This window comes from Vanellus vanellus (genome assembly GCF_965231255.1).
Source record: "Vanellus vanellus genome assembly, chromosome: 11".
NCBI lineage: Eukaryota > Metazoa > Chordata > Aves > Charadriiformes > Charadriidae > Vanellus > Vanellus vanellus.
In genome coordinates, this window is record NC_138916.1 from 21,197,724 (window position 1) to 21,214,397 (window position 16,674).

At 42.3% G+C, this 16,674-nt stretch overlaps 1 protein-coding gene across 1 annotated transcript in view; it reads right to left on the minus strand.

The window, feature by feature from the left end:
* ADAMTS17 (ADAM metallopeptidase with thrombospondin type 1 motif 17) overlaps positions 1 to 16,674 on the minus strand; it is a gene marked incomplete at its 5' end in the record, with an annotated part of 193,977 nt that overhangs the window by 102,687 nt on the left and 74,616 nt on the right. Inside the window, one exon of the mRNA XM_082488798.1 lies at positions 15,150 to 15,255. Within this exon, the coding sequence (XP_082344924.1) occupies positions 15,150 to 15,255 (106 nt within the window). The remainder of the gene's footprint in view (positions 1 to 15,149; positions 15,256 to 16,674) is intronic.

Below are 16,674 nucleotides of genomic sequence, written 5' to 3' on the forward strand. Positions count from 1 at the left end.
TCAGTAGTAAAAGAATGGCTTTTCTTAAGAAAAAGGCAGAAAGGGGTGGCAAGTGAAGGAAAAAATTATGAAGAGAAGCCTGTAAAAACCACACCCTGGGCTGGAAACACCAGGAGCTTCTACAATCCCCCTGTTTCAAATAAGCACTTCAGCTGTCTGTTAAGAAGAGCTTCTCCATAGCATCTCCGTGAAAGCCAAACCATTCCATTTGTCTGCAAATGACTGAGGGTGAGTCAAACCCTGGTTCACTTTACAAACAAGTAACACTTAGGACTAGCAAGGCTACCCAAGATGACCTGGCTGTCACCCCAGCTGCTTATTAAACTTCTGCACAACACACGATCGATTGCTCTCCACACAATTGGCACTAACCTCAAAGTCACCATTTCTCCAAAGAACAGCAAAGCTGTCCAGCTACCAAGAAGGAAATGAGGACAGTGGTCTGTCTCTCATGTCTACAGTCAGAGAAATTCAAGGGAGAGTCTTTCTTTTCCTGAAGAACCAACTCACAAACGGCTGCAATGTGTGAGCTCAGCAAGACATTAGAAAGGAAGAGCTCCTTGGGGCCACTTGCCCTGCAGGCCAACAGGGACTCAAAGAATTGAGCAAAGGGCGTGCTACAGCAATGTCCCAAATACAAAGAGGGACAGGTGAAGGCAGCGCTCTCTCACCCCAAATGAAAAGCTCAGCGGAGCCACTAAGGTATTTACATTCTTGGCTGATCTTTTTCTGCTGGGAAGCAGGTTTTCTCTACCCGTGTTTATAATAGGAGGCTCTGAGCCTGCAGATGTTCTCTAAATGGCTCAGTTTCTGCATGGCAACAGTGAATTGTTGAGAGCTATATGCAGGACCAGGAGTTGCACGTCACAGCAGCATAGGTCACTACTGACCTTCTCAAAAAAGCATACGGGAGAAGTCATTACCTGTGACACAGCTTGCCACACTGACCCAGAGGTAATCTAGCATTAACTGCGGAGCCAGAATTAAGCACAACATTTATTTCTAAACCGCACTGGAAAAATATAAATGCAAAGGGAGGGCAGGCTGGTCAACATCCTTGCATATTGTGAGAGGTAAGGGACAAGGGGAGCTGTAATTTATCTTCTCTGGCATTTCAGTGTGGGCAGGATGACAGTGCCCCATGAAAGCTGCTATTTAGACACGCTGTGGGCACAAATGCCACCTGTTTATCTATATGAAGGACATAACTGAAGGAAAAAAATCCTCCCCTTTCTCACTTCCTGTTGGGTCTCCATGAATGGTTCAGAAGGGAATCCCGTCTCTATAGTCCATCCAATCTCAACCACAAAGAAGGATGCTGGTATGGAAGGAGGTTATACAGGGTGTGTGGCTGACAGCTGAGAACATTAAACACAACCATTAAACTCGAATCAATATAGGACACTAAGCAGAGAATGCACATCAACAGTTCTCAGCAGCTACTGACTTGGGCTGGATTTGAACCAGCAACTGAGAAGTGGGAGACAGTATATCACATAATCAAGCCTGTGAGCCATCCAGTCCCAAATAGAATTCAATGTTAAGAATTTTTATTAACATTTGAAACTGAAGCTGCATCACTGGAAAGATGCCTACTTCTGAACTGGTTCAACATGTTTAGTATTTCAATATAAAATGCTGATATCTTGCAAGTTATGAGGTTTCCAACCAGTTGAGAATAAAGGCATAAGAGAGGCAGAAGTGAAGTGGGGTTGCTCATTAGAGCTGGAATTATAATAGGAACTACAGTGCAAAATGAGGACAGTAAGTTTAAGAGAGCGACCTAGGAAGGTTTGCATCAGCAAAACAACCCAAGAGAGGCAGAGACAGCCAGAGGGGTCAGAAGGGAGTCCAAGGGAGGCTTGGATGGAGGACAAACTAACACATGCTGGGGAAACATGCTGAGGTGAGCTGAGCTGAGGAGGAGGCAATGAAACAGCTTACGTAACATTCTTACAAAAACAACGGTCACTAAGACTGTTGGTTTAATGGAAAACAGGCTTTTCCACCTTGTGCTTTTCAAACATGTAAACACAGTTGCTTAAACATAACTCGACTATTTCAGAAGCTGTCAGGCGGTACTTTGGGAAGCTGTGATGAAGAGAGGGAGATGATCCTACTTAAAGCATCTGAAGTAATCAAAGATGGTCTTTGTGTACATAATGTTATCTAGAACGGGATGGTTGCTGAGCTATTGGTGTTGTTTTTTTTTTTATCAGAAGAGACAACATTTAAAGGGAGCCATGACTACTGGACTCTTGTTTTCATAACCAAGTTTATGTCACTCTCCAATAATGAAGTAACCAGATATTTTATATGGTTATCTACTCATCAAACAGCCAAGAAGTCAACAACAGCAAGTGAGAACACATGAACGCCTGTAGTGAATAACAGGGTGGAAAGCTGTGGTTTATTCAGCTGCATGACAGATCCAGCAACTATGAGCTTGTGCCGCAAGGGACAGATAGCACACATGAGAGACTACATGGCAGGAACAGGCAGTGTGGCCTTTTACTTGCTCAAACATTTCATCTAAAAGCTTGCAGCCCATGTGGTCCTAGATATCTGTAACAGAGCTGGCCAAACCCCGCTGACATGAATGACACTCCTTTTATATGGTTTGATGGAAGTTAGACCAGGGCCATGAAGAACAGGGTGAAGCATCTTATGATCTTCTCCCCAGCAATAATGTCACATGCTCACACTATTGACTACTTTTTCCAGTGGATATTTGCTCATGCACTTCTCTCTTGAGAATCCTTGCCCCTTTTGCAGAGTGGCTGATTCACAGCAGGGCAGGCAGCGCCTGATGTGTTCCAAGACTTTTGGTAAGACGCAGGAATCCAGTTGCAATGCAACTGAACACTTACCGTTCCAACGGCCTGCCTCCACTGCATCTTGTTTGTAGGATGCGGGCCTAGCATAGCAACCTTTTCCTGAAAAAGCTTCACAGAGTTTCTGGTAAGAATTAGCAGGTTCTGAGAATGCAGAGGTTAGTGTACCATTTAGGAGAAAAAGGAGTGCTGCACCAAACACAAAGTCCTAGAAAAATCTAAAGTTGATCAATATATGCTCAAATAAACTTGGTGGAAACTCCACACTGAAGAGGTATTGTTACCTCAAGATAACATCCTTCTTCTTTCTGATCTTAATGCCCACTCCTTTCCAAGTCCCATGTAGTATCTAACACAAATCTCTAAACATGAGAGCTGTCAACCAGAGTAGCTCCAGCACTATGTATTCAGAATCAGAAAGGACTGTGATTACACAGCATAGTGTAAACCATTCAGTACCAACTCTCTCAGCACAGGTGGGGTCTGTCCTGTTCAGAATCCATTCTGAAGGAAGACTATTGAAGAGGCAAAGTAAAGTACAACTCCCAGTTTTCAGAGGTGAGTGTGTAATGGCTCTAACAGCCCACTCCCCTACTGCATAGGGACTCAAAAGGGGCCATAGTGGTCCGGTCTTATCGTGCTGATGCAGAAGGGATTCACCTGAACCTATGTAGGCAATAGAGACACAAAAAAGGCTCATACAATGAATCCGATCACATGCCCACTGCCCAACATCACATGGGAATGACAGCCCAGGGCTAAAAACGCTCCTTCTCTGCCCTCACGCGCTCCCAACAGGATCAGGAGCTCAGCACACTTATACTTACAGTAGCAATTTCACTGTCTTTTGTGTTCATGAGAGCTCACAATGGCTTCCATTCCGGCCTTTCTTTTTTGGCCCTATGTGCCTTAACGTCACGCAGCATGTAGATGCCTGGCCCCTTTACATTCCTAGAGCACTACCCCATCTCCACAGCAGTCATCCACCCAGATGCTCATCATTTCTAAACCCTTTCCCATGCCAACAACACACAGAGGAAACAGGTTTCTGACACAACAGCATCAGTAAGAATCAAGGATTGCATTAACTGTCCAACCCCTGTTGAAGAGGTGAACACAGATACATCAAAACCACTTACTGCAAAATGTGTCAGTTACTCTTTACTGGGAATCACCTCTCTCAAACTATCCATGAAGAGACACTGGCTCCTTGACACGATCAGAGCTGAGCTATGACCCTAAAGAAAGAAGAAAGTTTTCTGAGGGCCAAAGGGTAACATCCCCATGCAAATGTATGTGCTAAGCTGTTTCCTTGCCCTCCAGAAGATTTAATCCACATCTTGGACATAAAAAATGCTCTCTCACTTGCTTCTGTCTGGTTTCAGAAAACAGGGAGTTGTTGAAGAAGGAGTACAGTGACTTTGAATGAAACAGCAGTGGGTAGAGAAAGACTGCTCATTTCTCTTTTCTGGTGAGCAGAGGCTGCTGTGCTCCATCTGTAGCTCCTTGTATGCAGAAAGCACCCTGGTGCATCGCAGAAGTAACATGCTGAAGCATAACAAGCTGTCTGCTTTCAGCACTCCCTGAAGTGGGTGAGAATGAGACCTCAGAAAATGTGACATGCATTTCCTCAGAAGATGAAAAGGGAATATAAATTGTAGGATGGAAAAAGGACAAAACCCTGGGATAGCTGGGTGGGATTTCCCACCCACTAGGGAAGAAAGACAAAAGCTCAGTAAGAACGGCTGACAGGTCTGTCATTCAAAGCGTTAGCAACCTAAAGGGAAGCTCTTGCATACAATCACTTAAGTGCGCCTTTCTGAAACTCCCGTGAAACCAGTGAAAGCCTCCAGTCAACTACATTAATGACTGAGGGATAAACCTGAATGAAAAGACGCAACATAAGACATCCTTAAAAGAATATGCAAGGAGAAGGGAGAGACAGTGGAGCATATGTGCCAAATATGTGCAACACAAGTAACCACAAATGTCCCACACTCTACCCCATCAGGAAGCCACCCACTGCCAAGCACTGAGGGAAGCGGGGTAGCCTGGGAAATGCACTGTAGGAGTCAGGAATGCTGGCTGTCTTCTCCACACTGGGAGATTAATTCTCCATTCCTGGAGGTGGGAACGAGGAGATGGCCAACATCAAAAGACAAAGAAGTATGAAGTAACTGCAACATACATAATTCTACCAGCCTCAAGTCTTCTGGAGTCCCCAGACAAGCCAGTGGATACATGCTTTATGGTTTCCAGAGCAACCGAAGTCCTTTTCACAGGAAGATGTATTTTTCAGCCTCTTTCCTTTATTCTTCTTTCTTGGTCTATGTTGCCAATCACTGTGGGGTTGCAGGTTCAGTGCAAGAAGAAATCCATCCTATGTGACCCTCTTACACTGATTCACTGAAATGACAGGTGACTGTAGTGGACAGTAACAAACCTGCATGCTCTCTTTTGCTTGCAAGAATTAAAAAAAAAAAAAAACAGACTAGAAAAAATGTTGCACGGGAAATGCATTATCCAATTTTATTAGTTGCAGTTATAATATAGCAACAGATCAGTCTGCAATAGTTCAGCCGAAGACATTTGCTATGAGGACATGGCCTTTTCAGTGGTATCCTTGTACAGCTACTTCCATCACTCAGAAGTGTTCCCCATCCTTATGGAAATTTCATTTCTGGTAATGCTCCTCCTATATTCCAGCTCCCTAAACTCTTGGGATTTTTCATAATGGTGCAGCTGGGAAAATAATTCATAATCCCAGAACCATCTGGCCTTAGCTGTTCATAAATGAATGTAAAATCTCAGCACACTATCTTACTTAGTTTCACTCATTTGATCAGCAGGGAGAGACTTGATAGAAACAGGAACACTGCAAATTATGGCTTGGTATCAAAGCAATTTGGAAATGATATGTTCAGACCAATACTGAAGTGGAATTCTTTGGGTAGTGGGCGTGCCTGGTTGCCTACAAACCTCAAGGTTAATGAAGCCAAGTTTGCTTTCATATTGTCTAAGAATGCCACATGAATAAAGTAAAAAGCAACTTGAAAAGGAATACTCTGGCTTTGAATAACTTTGGCTTGAACATATTAATGTGAAGACAAATTACAGACAAATTAAAAAGTCTATTATCTTCATAAGAAGATACCTCTTTAGAGGGTCTCTAGCTGATAAGAGGTGCTAGCAGTAGCGTTTTCGAGAGGAAGGAAGGAAGCTGTGCTTTTACTTTGAAGAAAAGATACTTTTCCTAAGTATAAAGACTACCTAAACTAAGAAGGAAACTGTTTCTAGTGAGCATTTCTTTATTCTGTCTAGTTTTAACATGTATAATTAAAATGAATACTTCAAATGGCAGGTTAGAAACCTGCCACTTTATCAGCTGTCTCCAGGGTGATGCCGGCAAACGGTGGGGTGGTAGGAAGCGAGCCCAGCTGGCAGCGGGTGGAAGAGACAGGCGGGTGTTGGACTCTCACTGGCAGGTGAGAGTCAGCTACCAGAGGGTGGACATCAGAAATTTCTGAAAGGTTAAACTGTCCCATATGTGGATAAGACCTGGCATAATAATGAGTGTCTCAGTAGACTTTGGAGCAGAGAAAAAAGGTATAGTAAAAAGTACTCATTTTTAGGCTCAACACCCTAAGCTAATTAGAGCCCAGCAGGAAGGAAAATTTTCAAGTAAGTGAGAATAAACCGTTATGATCAGACTCCTTTTGCTTTGATTTGTTTTACTTAAACAAGAACAAAAGCAGAAAACTGAGAAAACTGTGGATTGTTCTTCTCTTTTTTGGAAACTGGGGTTCAAGTAAAGACATAGATGACAAAACCCTGCTGCGTTGGTTCTAGCAATGGAAGGAGGCCCAGCATCTGAGGTAGGGAGGATTTTGCGAACGGAAAGGGATCAGTGAGAACAAAGAAGGCCTGCTTATTTCGTTTGTCTAGTAAATTCTTTTTGCTGAATTTTATTCCACAATACAACTGTTGGCCAAAATGCAGCCAACCTAGTTCCACTACAGTGTAGCTTCCACTGACATAACAGTAAAGGGAATTAGATTTTTAGAGGCAACAACATTTCCACTGGTGTTGCTGCTGCTGAGTTACTACTGAAGGCTTTTCCAAGTGACAGTCTGGGATTTATCAGTTTCCTCAACTCTGCAGTCATTTTGACCTGGAACCTGTAGAACTCAGCAGGCCAAGCAGCTAGCATAGGTTACAGGCTATTGGAACCCAACTGCTAGTGGAAAAGTAAATATTTCAGCTAGATTGCTGCCCTTGTATAAAACCAAAAGATTATTTGGTAAATGGCACTTGCAAACCTAATATTTCCAGTATTGGTGTGTACGTAGAGGTTGCACAATAGGGACTTGTACTGTCCCTATGTTTTGGGCCACTGGATGCACAAGGGTATTGCCAGTAAAGCCAATGAAGTATGAAACCGGAAGCCTTGTAGCAGGAAGCATATGCAAGATTTGCCAAATCAGTATGGCCCAGCTATTTAACATGGCCTTGGCTTACTCAGCAGAATAAGCCTTCAAAAAGAAAGACATAGCTGGCAAAGCCACCAAGCTATTGATTAAACAAAAATTGTGTTGTCTGGGAGTTTCTAAATGACTGTCATTTGCCTGTTTGGTGCAGTTTTATTATGTTAAGTAAAGCTGTACAAGATGCTCAAAAACAAAGAAATTAGAGGGACTGCAAGAGAATGTTGTTTCACTAGGGATTACACAGAAATCCTTCAAAAAGCGTAGAGTAAAACCATAGAAACCCTTGCCCGGAACCACACTAATGTTTGCCACAGGAGTCCAGGAAGCAATGGGAGGTGGACATTCCCACACCCAGTTCCAATGTGCTTACACTCCAATACTGAAAATAAACTACCAAACTTGGAAGATACAAGGGTGATCAAAGAAACTCACGATAAAGGGAAGGTACCCCACCACCATGCTATGATTAGCAGGTTCAGTAACCACACCTGTAAATATCTTGCAAGTTTTATATAAAACTAAGAAAACCCACCCCAAACCAGGCCTATTATCCAGAGTCCTGCACCCGATACTACTTGAACCTCTCCATTTCTCCTTCCCAGTCTTCTTTTTCTCTATGTGATTTCTGTATGTGATTTTCTTTATGGGACTTTTCTCTATGTGATATCCTACTGTCATTGCAAAAACAGCTTGCCCAGACAAGGTTAATACAAAATGGATATTGTATTTCTGGGATTCAAATTAACTTGCTCAGGTATCATGTACTGTATTATGCTGGGCAAACACACCTCCTGTTTAGTGGTGCTCCGTCACTACACCTCTTCCTCAGGCCAAACCATCCATGCTTGCAGAAGCCTCCGCTGATTTTTTTTTCTTTTACATATGTTTAGATCTATACCTGCCTTTGATCTCTGCTTCCTTTTGACTAACTTAGGACACAGTTTTCAAAAAGCTATTATTGAGCTACTAGTATCAAGCTACTTAGGTACATAATAACTTTTTTTGTCTAAACAGACCCCTCAATGTGTTACCAAGAGTGGAAGAAGTGTCTCCTCAAATTTTAGGCTATACCTAGTTCTCTCTCAAAACCAGAATATGTTATTAAAAATTGCTTCAACTAGATCATACCGATTCTGATGTACAAACATACAGGATGAAACAGTGTTCCATTATGTCCTTTCAGAGTTGTACAGCGAAGGGCAACTTAACTGTGAAAATGTGCTTGCAATTATCTGTGGAAGAAGAATGAAACCTGGGAGGAGGGGAACAAGCAAAGGGAGCCTGGGAACAGAGAGAGACACATTCCACAACAGATTTACAACACAAATGGCAGAAAATAAAATTAGCAACTCCAGGGTGGGTATGGGCTGTTGCCAGCATTTTTGGCCAGCCTCAGGGTATGTCTACACGGCAGTCAGTCACTCCCAGGAATCCTGTGACTGCAATATACGGGAACAGCGACATACTCCTGTGAGATTTAAAATGGAGAGTGCTGGTACTAGTAGAATATAGCTGAGGCAGTAACAGCCTGAATCAAACTACCCAGCTACTCAGGAAGTCTTGGTGCAGCAACACAGTGACTAGTACCTGAGCTTGCTAGAGTAAAGCCTGCATGGGATTGCCTCTGGCTCCGGTCCTCCTTGGGATCCAACTGACCTTTATTTTCAGCCCCTACAAATGCAGACATATGAATTCCAACACATTGTCTTTTGCAGCATGGTCAGAACAGCCACACAGGGTTTTACAAAGGCACAGAGGGAACCGCACCACAGCTCTCCACCACAGAACAGAATCTACATCCGTTGCCAGCAATGCCATTGGAGAGGTATATCCACTCGCAAGACAGATCCTGTCAGCCACAGGCTGCATCCCTGAGCCATCACATAAATGGATACTACCCTACATGTCCACAGGATGGGAACCTCTTTGCAAGGTCTCTCTCTGGTAAAACACTCATGCACAGGAGTAAGATGCCTGTGGGCACGTGTTAAACTGGAGTCTTTAACTACATGCTGAAATACTACCCTACGCATAGGGGTTTGGCGACATTTGCAGGACAGAGGGACTAGAGTTAAAATTGAAGTTGTCTAGATAACCCTGAAACTGAGTCTTTGGCACTTCTACATGTTTGATTCTGCAACTTTAGTAACACTGGTTATAATGCCTTTTGGGAGGTAAGAAGTTATCTGGGGACAGATTGCTTCCCAGCAATTAATTGGTGTACTTTTGCAATAGCAAAGAAGAAAAACAATTCCACAGAAATTCAGGTCAGGCAGAACCTGCCTGATAAACGTGGGAATAACTCATGCCTCTGCTACACTTCAAACAGCAGTCGCAAGGTCTGCCTTCTTTCCTGTGACCGATTTTGCTGTCAGCACCATAACACTCGAGAATCCTACTGAATGTTTTGCTCATACTTCTAAAAACCAGCTCTTTACAATGCTATGAAGAAGTCCTGGCATTTGCCATCATTGCAATGCAGATGGTCAAAAGAGTCACACAGAGCAGAAAAAGCAGCCCAGATGGGAGCTTTTCTGAAAAATAGGGTTAATGTTCTAAGTCAGCCAGGATACGAACTACGCTTGGCTGCCTACATCAGTACAGCCGTGCATTCAAGGCTAGACTACAATGTGCTGCTCTAAAAAAGACAAAGGGTTGTTTGGGTTTTTTTCTTTGAAAATAGCTTCTCTGCTCCCACATCCTGCACCTAAATGTTATAATCCCAGGATAAAATGAGAGAATTTGTAGCAAAGGTATCTCCATTTTTATATCATTTCTAGAACCGCTCCCCTTGCACCACTACCATGATTTGGCTGACTGGTTCCATTACTGCCGGCACTGCGCTGACAGCAATCACAAAACAGACTGCTTAAGAAAAAGAAACAGTTTTACATCAGCACGGTGTACGCTCTGCTGCACTACCTGACTGCTCAGATCTGTGTCCCATTTACTCTGGTGGTCCTCAGCTTCCATATGAAACTTTTCATTTTTAAAATGCATTATGACCAAATCTTTATAAATTGCAGGGCAGGGGAGAAGGGGGACTGTTAATTTCCTGTTTGGTTCTTAGGAATTAAGCTTGTATGCCCGCACCACACTGACCTGGCTTTGCCAGTGTAAGTTGTCACAGGACATTATTCTGTACCTATTGGATCTGCTCAAGACACATTCCCCCTCAGCCTGCACTATCTTCACATTCTGCGTTACAACTATTTGCATGACAAAATCTCTCTGCTGGGTGCTGCACTAGACAGATGAGGGAGGTAAGTTTATTCACTAGTGTATCAGCATAAATATCAGGCCACAAAGGGAACATACAGTGCTTTTCCCTTACCTGCAACACCACTATTGCTTGAGACACACTACAAAGGCCATACTTAATTATGCAGCAAATAATTATGCACCGTAAAGTCATTTTAACCATCTATCAATAATTAAAGTCTAAAGCAAATAATCATACTGGACAGAAACCTGCCAGCTCTAAACTCTTCTCTTGGCTGATTCCAAATCCAGAGCTCTTTGCTTTGTGCACTATAGGCTTTTTACCTTTGGACTCGTTTTTGTCCTCATCTGTTTCAGCTTCAAGTTTGAGGCCATGCGGTTTCAGACTGTTGGCAACAGACTGCATCTCGCTTATTGTCAGTCGATTTTGATTTGCTTTCTTAAGGGCATCTGACATGGCGTGGCTTCCAGCCATACCACCTCCAGCTATTCTCTCACCATCTAGGCAGTGCCAGGTTCTGCTAGCTCATGAATGGGAATCTTCCCTACGCACCCAAGCCTGCCCCCCATCCCACAACAGGAAAGCCAAGCCTGTTGAAAGAAACAGGAATGGCAACAAAGCTGGCATTGTTGTCCTGAAAAACCACTGACTACAGCCCACCCGCTTCATTTAGGGGATAACGGATATAAGGATGAATCCCAGCTTTTGTTTAAGAAAACTTATTTGCCTTTTTCTTTGGAGAATGACTTGAAAATGGTAACAATGTCACTGCTGTAGGCAAAAGGAGAACCAGGGGAGGGGGAAGGGGCACTATTTTTCTAAAAGTCACAGTTGTTCAGGGTGGTCTTTGGGGTATGAATCGCAGATCAACTTCACACTGGTGCAGTTCATGGAGGAGGAGGGAAGCACCACTCAGGATCCCATTGAGAACAGTAAGGCATTTTCAAACTCTTACTGATGGAGTTGCCCTGCTAGTCTGAGGAAAGATGAGAGTAAGAAACGGTTGAGCATATTAAGCTGTTTATAGTATGAAGAACTTGAACTCACTCTTTTTAAGATTTCAGGGACCACTGTGATCTCTGTGTCTTCCTTTTTGTGCAGCTCAGAACATAGCACTCCCCCCAGCAATCCCTGGATAAAAACCAACTAACTGTAGTCACATTCAAGCGTGTTATTTTAAGAGACATCCACTATGGACCACGCTGAATGAAGGAACGAGGCTTGCTGAGGGTACTGTCTTGTATGGTAAGAAGTTTGATTTGCAGCCTCATCACATATTCAGTTGTCTCTACCCTGCCTGTTACCTTTTTTTAATAGCAAAATTATTCTCCTGGACTCTTTGTAGGAAAAATTGTATCTAAATACAAATGGATGCACCCTTTCTGTCCATGGACCAAAATTATCACTCCAAATTTGACGATATAAATACAACAGATAAAAGTTTTATCACTTACCCCATCATCAAGCAACAACAACTCTATAGGTTAAACCTGAAGATGAACTTTTATAAGACCTATAAGCATCACCCTAATGGACCTATTTAATGATGTCTCCATGTTTTCACAGTGCAGCTGTCCGTAATAGTGTTTTTTGCAGTGAGTCCAAATGACATTTGTGGCAGATTAGGAATCTGACACATCAATTAGTAATCCATTCACTTTTTCCAAAGTCTACATCAGAAACTATTTGAATGCCAAACTGGGCTTGTGATCTGTTAGTCTTGGGGCAAGAAGTAATAAATCTCAGCTTTTCTACATTCATAAGGAAATCAGCCTTCAATAAATCTCACCATTATGGCTCTCCAAAATTTATATTTTTGCCAATATGGATGTAATTATTGATTGGAATTTTTTCTTTTTCAATTAAGAAACTTGCACCTAGTTTTCCCTAGTTTTCATTTTTAAACCTGAAGCTTGTGTCAGCTTCTTTGTCTTCATGTCTGCAATGTGTTTCCTTACATTCCTTACAGTCACTTAAACAACTAGAAGTTTGTAGGTGATGTGTGCAAACAATCTTTCTATTTGCACAAGGCGTGGTGAACCAGGACTGCTCAGAGCATCCTGTTGCAGTTCAAAACCAGACAAATATGGAGAGCTCTGACACAAGTAAGGTCAACAAAAAGACTCCTGTTGACTTCATGGCCAGAAACGCACCAGTAAATTGACCAGACTTTGAAATAAGTAACTAAGCCACTGACGGATGACAGTATAGAGGGATGATTTTGATGCTCAGGTTGGGTGATGAGAGACAGATGGCATTTTTTCCCCTCTGTTTTGATTTGGCATACTGGGGTTTAATTATGCATGCTTATGGCTGGTCTTAAGCAAGGGAAGAGGGGGCAGAAGGGCCAGAGGGCTTGCTCTAAAGTGTGATAGAGAATTGAATGTGAAACAGGCTAACCTGGAACATGTCCCCAAAACACCTGTGCCAGCAGAATCCTGCCAACAGCTTCTCTTACTTAACCCAGCTAGCTCCTTCAGTTGGAGCCTTCCTGGCTCACTTGCCTTCTCAGAGCTACATTCCACAGACCCAGACACCTTAGCTCCCTAGACTGGCTCTTACAGACCCTCCAAGCCCCTCCAGTACTTAAATACTCTTCCCAGTCTCTCTTGCCTGATCCTGTTCTAGTCTCTTCTCATGGCTCATGAGGCAGCTCTGTTAGAAAATGTGGTCTCCTTTGATATTTGTCCTTCTTCACCTGCAATCTTCACTTAAGGTCTCCATCTGTCCCCAAATTGGATCCGAGTTTTCTGAAGCAGAAGATTCTCTGCACAATAGCACACTCACTGTCCAAATCCTCCAGAATACTGAACCCAAGCCATCCTCTGTCAACCCCTTTAGACATCTCATACCCACCTCTTGAAATAGTTTTCCAAGATGGAGGCAAAGAAAGAAAACAAGCAAAGGACCTTATAGTCTTACCGCCAAAATTGCACTCAGGAAAGAAAATGGAGTTTGCTATTTTCTACAGAGATGGAAAGCTGTATCCGAAAGCATTATATTCCCTATTTATGTTGTGGATTTTTTGCAAGGCATTATTAGAAGGAAGCTTGACAGCTCTGCTGGGAAACTTGGCAAACAAGAGGGCAGACCAGTCTCACTCTTTTACACAGCTGGATTTTCTGCAGCTCAAGTATTTTTCCCTCCTGCTCTTGGCCCATCCAAAGATGAGTGCTGAATTTCCCTTAACATTACCCACAGGTTAATTTGTTATTAAGTTTAGGCTCAGTTTAACATCTTGGCATGCAATTTAAATAAAATCAAAACCAAATGTCCTTCATTTCTGCTGAAACCACCCTCGGTTTGGCTCAGCTGCCTTTGGTGTCACTGAAGGGTGAACAGGAGATTCATTTTCGTCTTGTCATTTTTGGTAGTAACCTAAATATCCTCCATGAAACTTTGAAATACATTGCCATAAAGTAATTATTTGTCATTGAGTGAGATTGGCCAGAATCTGAACACGATACATTGGCTCTGACTTAGCTGTCAAATACTTGTTACTGCAGGAAAGGAAGATACAGCAGACACCTAAACAGTAGGAGTCCAGAAGGGTGCAGACAAAACTTCTGCACAACTTCTTACTACAGGAACAATGGTGGGATTTCCCACCTTCTGTCCAGAGAGGCTAAAGGAAAGAGAACTTGAAAATCCCAAAGGTACGGCCCTTGCCCCTGTATAAATTTATTCCTGGTCTAATTATATACCTTATACAGTCTAACTGTGACACAGTGCAACCAGAGTGAGGTCAATGGAAAGGGAAAAAAGCTCGTAAGTATTATGAGTAAGCGCATATTACACTTAGCCCGGAAAGCAGTGAATGTGGATGCTGACCTTTGGGTTAACTCATTAACTGCACTAAGACGATGCAGGTGACTCTTCCAGTCAATTTTGTTCTCTTCTGTCCATGGGATATTTACAGGCAGCTTTAAAAAGTCTTCGAAGTCACCTGCAGAAATTACCTGGTAATCTCATTCTGCAAATTTCTGTCTGACTAGGAATTACCATGTTCTTTGTTGTTTTTCCAGTCAGTGTTCAAAGTGTCTTAGTTAGCTGTGATTGAGCTGATAAATCAAGTTATATGATTTCTTTCTGTTGATCAAATAATACTGCTTAAGGGTATTTCCAAAATGCCCTCTCCAAATGTTTACACTTTCAGCCACAGTAGATCAGTTCACATGCAGAGATAAAACCATTACCAAAGTATGTAACAATTAAAATACTTGATATAGACACCCGAACTTCAGAGAAAACTTACCAAGTTCAAAGATTTTGAAGTTGATGTCATGTTTGTGGACCTATGCTGCAGTGTAAGCAAAAGCAGAATTTGTTTCTACTACCATCTGTCATTTAAGAGAATGAGTTGGTTTTGTGCTACTCAAAATCAAAACGTAGAGTAGAAAATACGGGAGGATCAAATAGAAAGATTTATGTGTGCTGAATTGAGTATTTACATAAACCTCCTAAAAATTAAGTTATTTATCGATCTGCTAGATTTAAAAAAATCATAACAAACATGCCACACTAGTAATTTCATATGTATGGTTTTAAATGAAAGCATGCTATGGTGGTATCAGTAAAGAAAGAAACAGAAGGACAAGTTCTTACTTGTGCCCAAGTTCATGTGCAATTGTAAATGCCAGGTTGAGACCGTTGTCCTCAGCAAGAACACACTTTCTCTTGGCACTGCAGACACCTCCCAGGTAAGCAATTCCTGCAACAGAAACACAGAGAACGTTCCCATCAGAATCAGTGAAACAGCTCATTCACTCAAAACACAGAGCAGTCACTCAATCAAAATGATAAAAAATGTGCCCAGCATGAAAAAGATTAGAGCTGTTGGCACATAAAATCATCTGAGTATTTTGTTCATCATCCTATTGAAAAAAATCAGTCTAGAATTTTGTCAGACAGGAAACAAGTTAAACACACTCACCTTCACTGCTTTCATTGGAAAATACATTTCACTGTCCATACAGACTCAAAAAGTCATCTAAGTTTGCCTATTAATGCCCCATACGACAATGTTAGAAGATGCAGTGAAGTAGCCTTAACAAGCATTTAAATGGAGTTCTCCCTGTTTTCAGAATAAAGCTGGGGAGAAGGAATAAAACAATAAAAGCAGAGACTCTCTGAAAAGTTCTTACATTTTCCCTTATTTTTACACTTAAAGAAAGCAAGAGCGGTGGAATCAGAAAAGCTAGCAAACTCCTCATGGTGAGTCACAAAGCCAATGTAGGTGGCAGAAGTCTTCTATGACTTAGTGCAATTTAGGATTTGATCCCATGGACAATTGCACAGTACTCTCTAGGCCTGTTTCTGTGGGCACCACAAATGGTTATAGGCTGAACTAAAAAAGGAATGAAACTTCTGCGATGGAAAAACAATACTCCTCATATGCCCTTCCTGCACCTGACTGTCCCCTGCAGAAAGTGCCGTTGTACTTGGAAATGTTGTGATGGCACCACAGGCCACACACAGGACAAACTGCTGATAAGATTTTATTTCATCTGCCACCTAGAAGCCACAGTTAAGCTACTAAAAATTACGCACAAAGATTAAAGACAGAGGCAGAGCCTAAGGATGTCACTATTTATACAAGTCCTCCACTGCTAAATGGGCACATCTCAAAAGCCGCACAAACAGTTCAAGTGCGCATACAAACCAAGATTTCCAGATAGCATGCAGTAACCTAAATGCTGAGGTTCATCCTGCCATTTCATACATCCTTCTGCCATGCTGGAAGGAGGGGAAGCATAAAGACCTTCCACAGATGTCTGTCAATTTTTTCACAGCAGATATATTTGCTTATATTTAACAGAAACCAAGAAATCTATTTCCTCACTGTAACACTGTTCTCAGAGGGGCAGCTAGGATCTAGCTGCCTTTAAGGAGCAGACCACAACCATGCAATGGAGACATGATATCCATTTTTTTTTTTTCCCCCCTCCTGTCAGAGAAACAAAGCTTTGTTTATCAGGGAGCAAACGGTGTAAAACTTTAGACCTGGAAGAAGTCCAGTTCTGTTTTTAGGTGTTTTGACAACAATACGGATACGGATGTTTGTTGCCAGGGGGATTCTGGATGGAATGAAGGGATGGGCAATAGCCTTTTAATTCAGCACTAGCAGCAA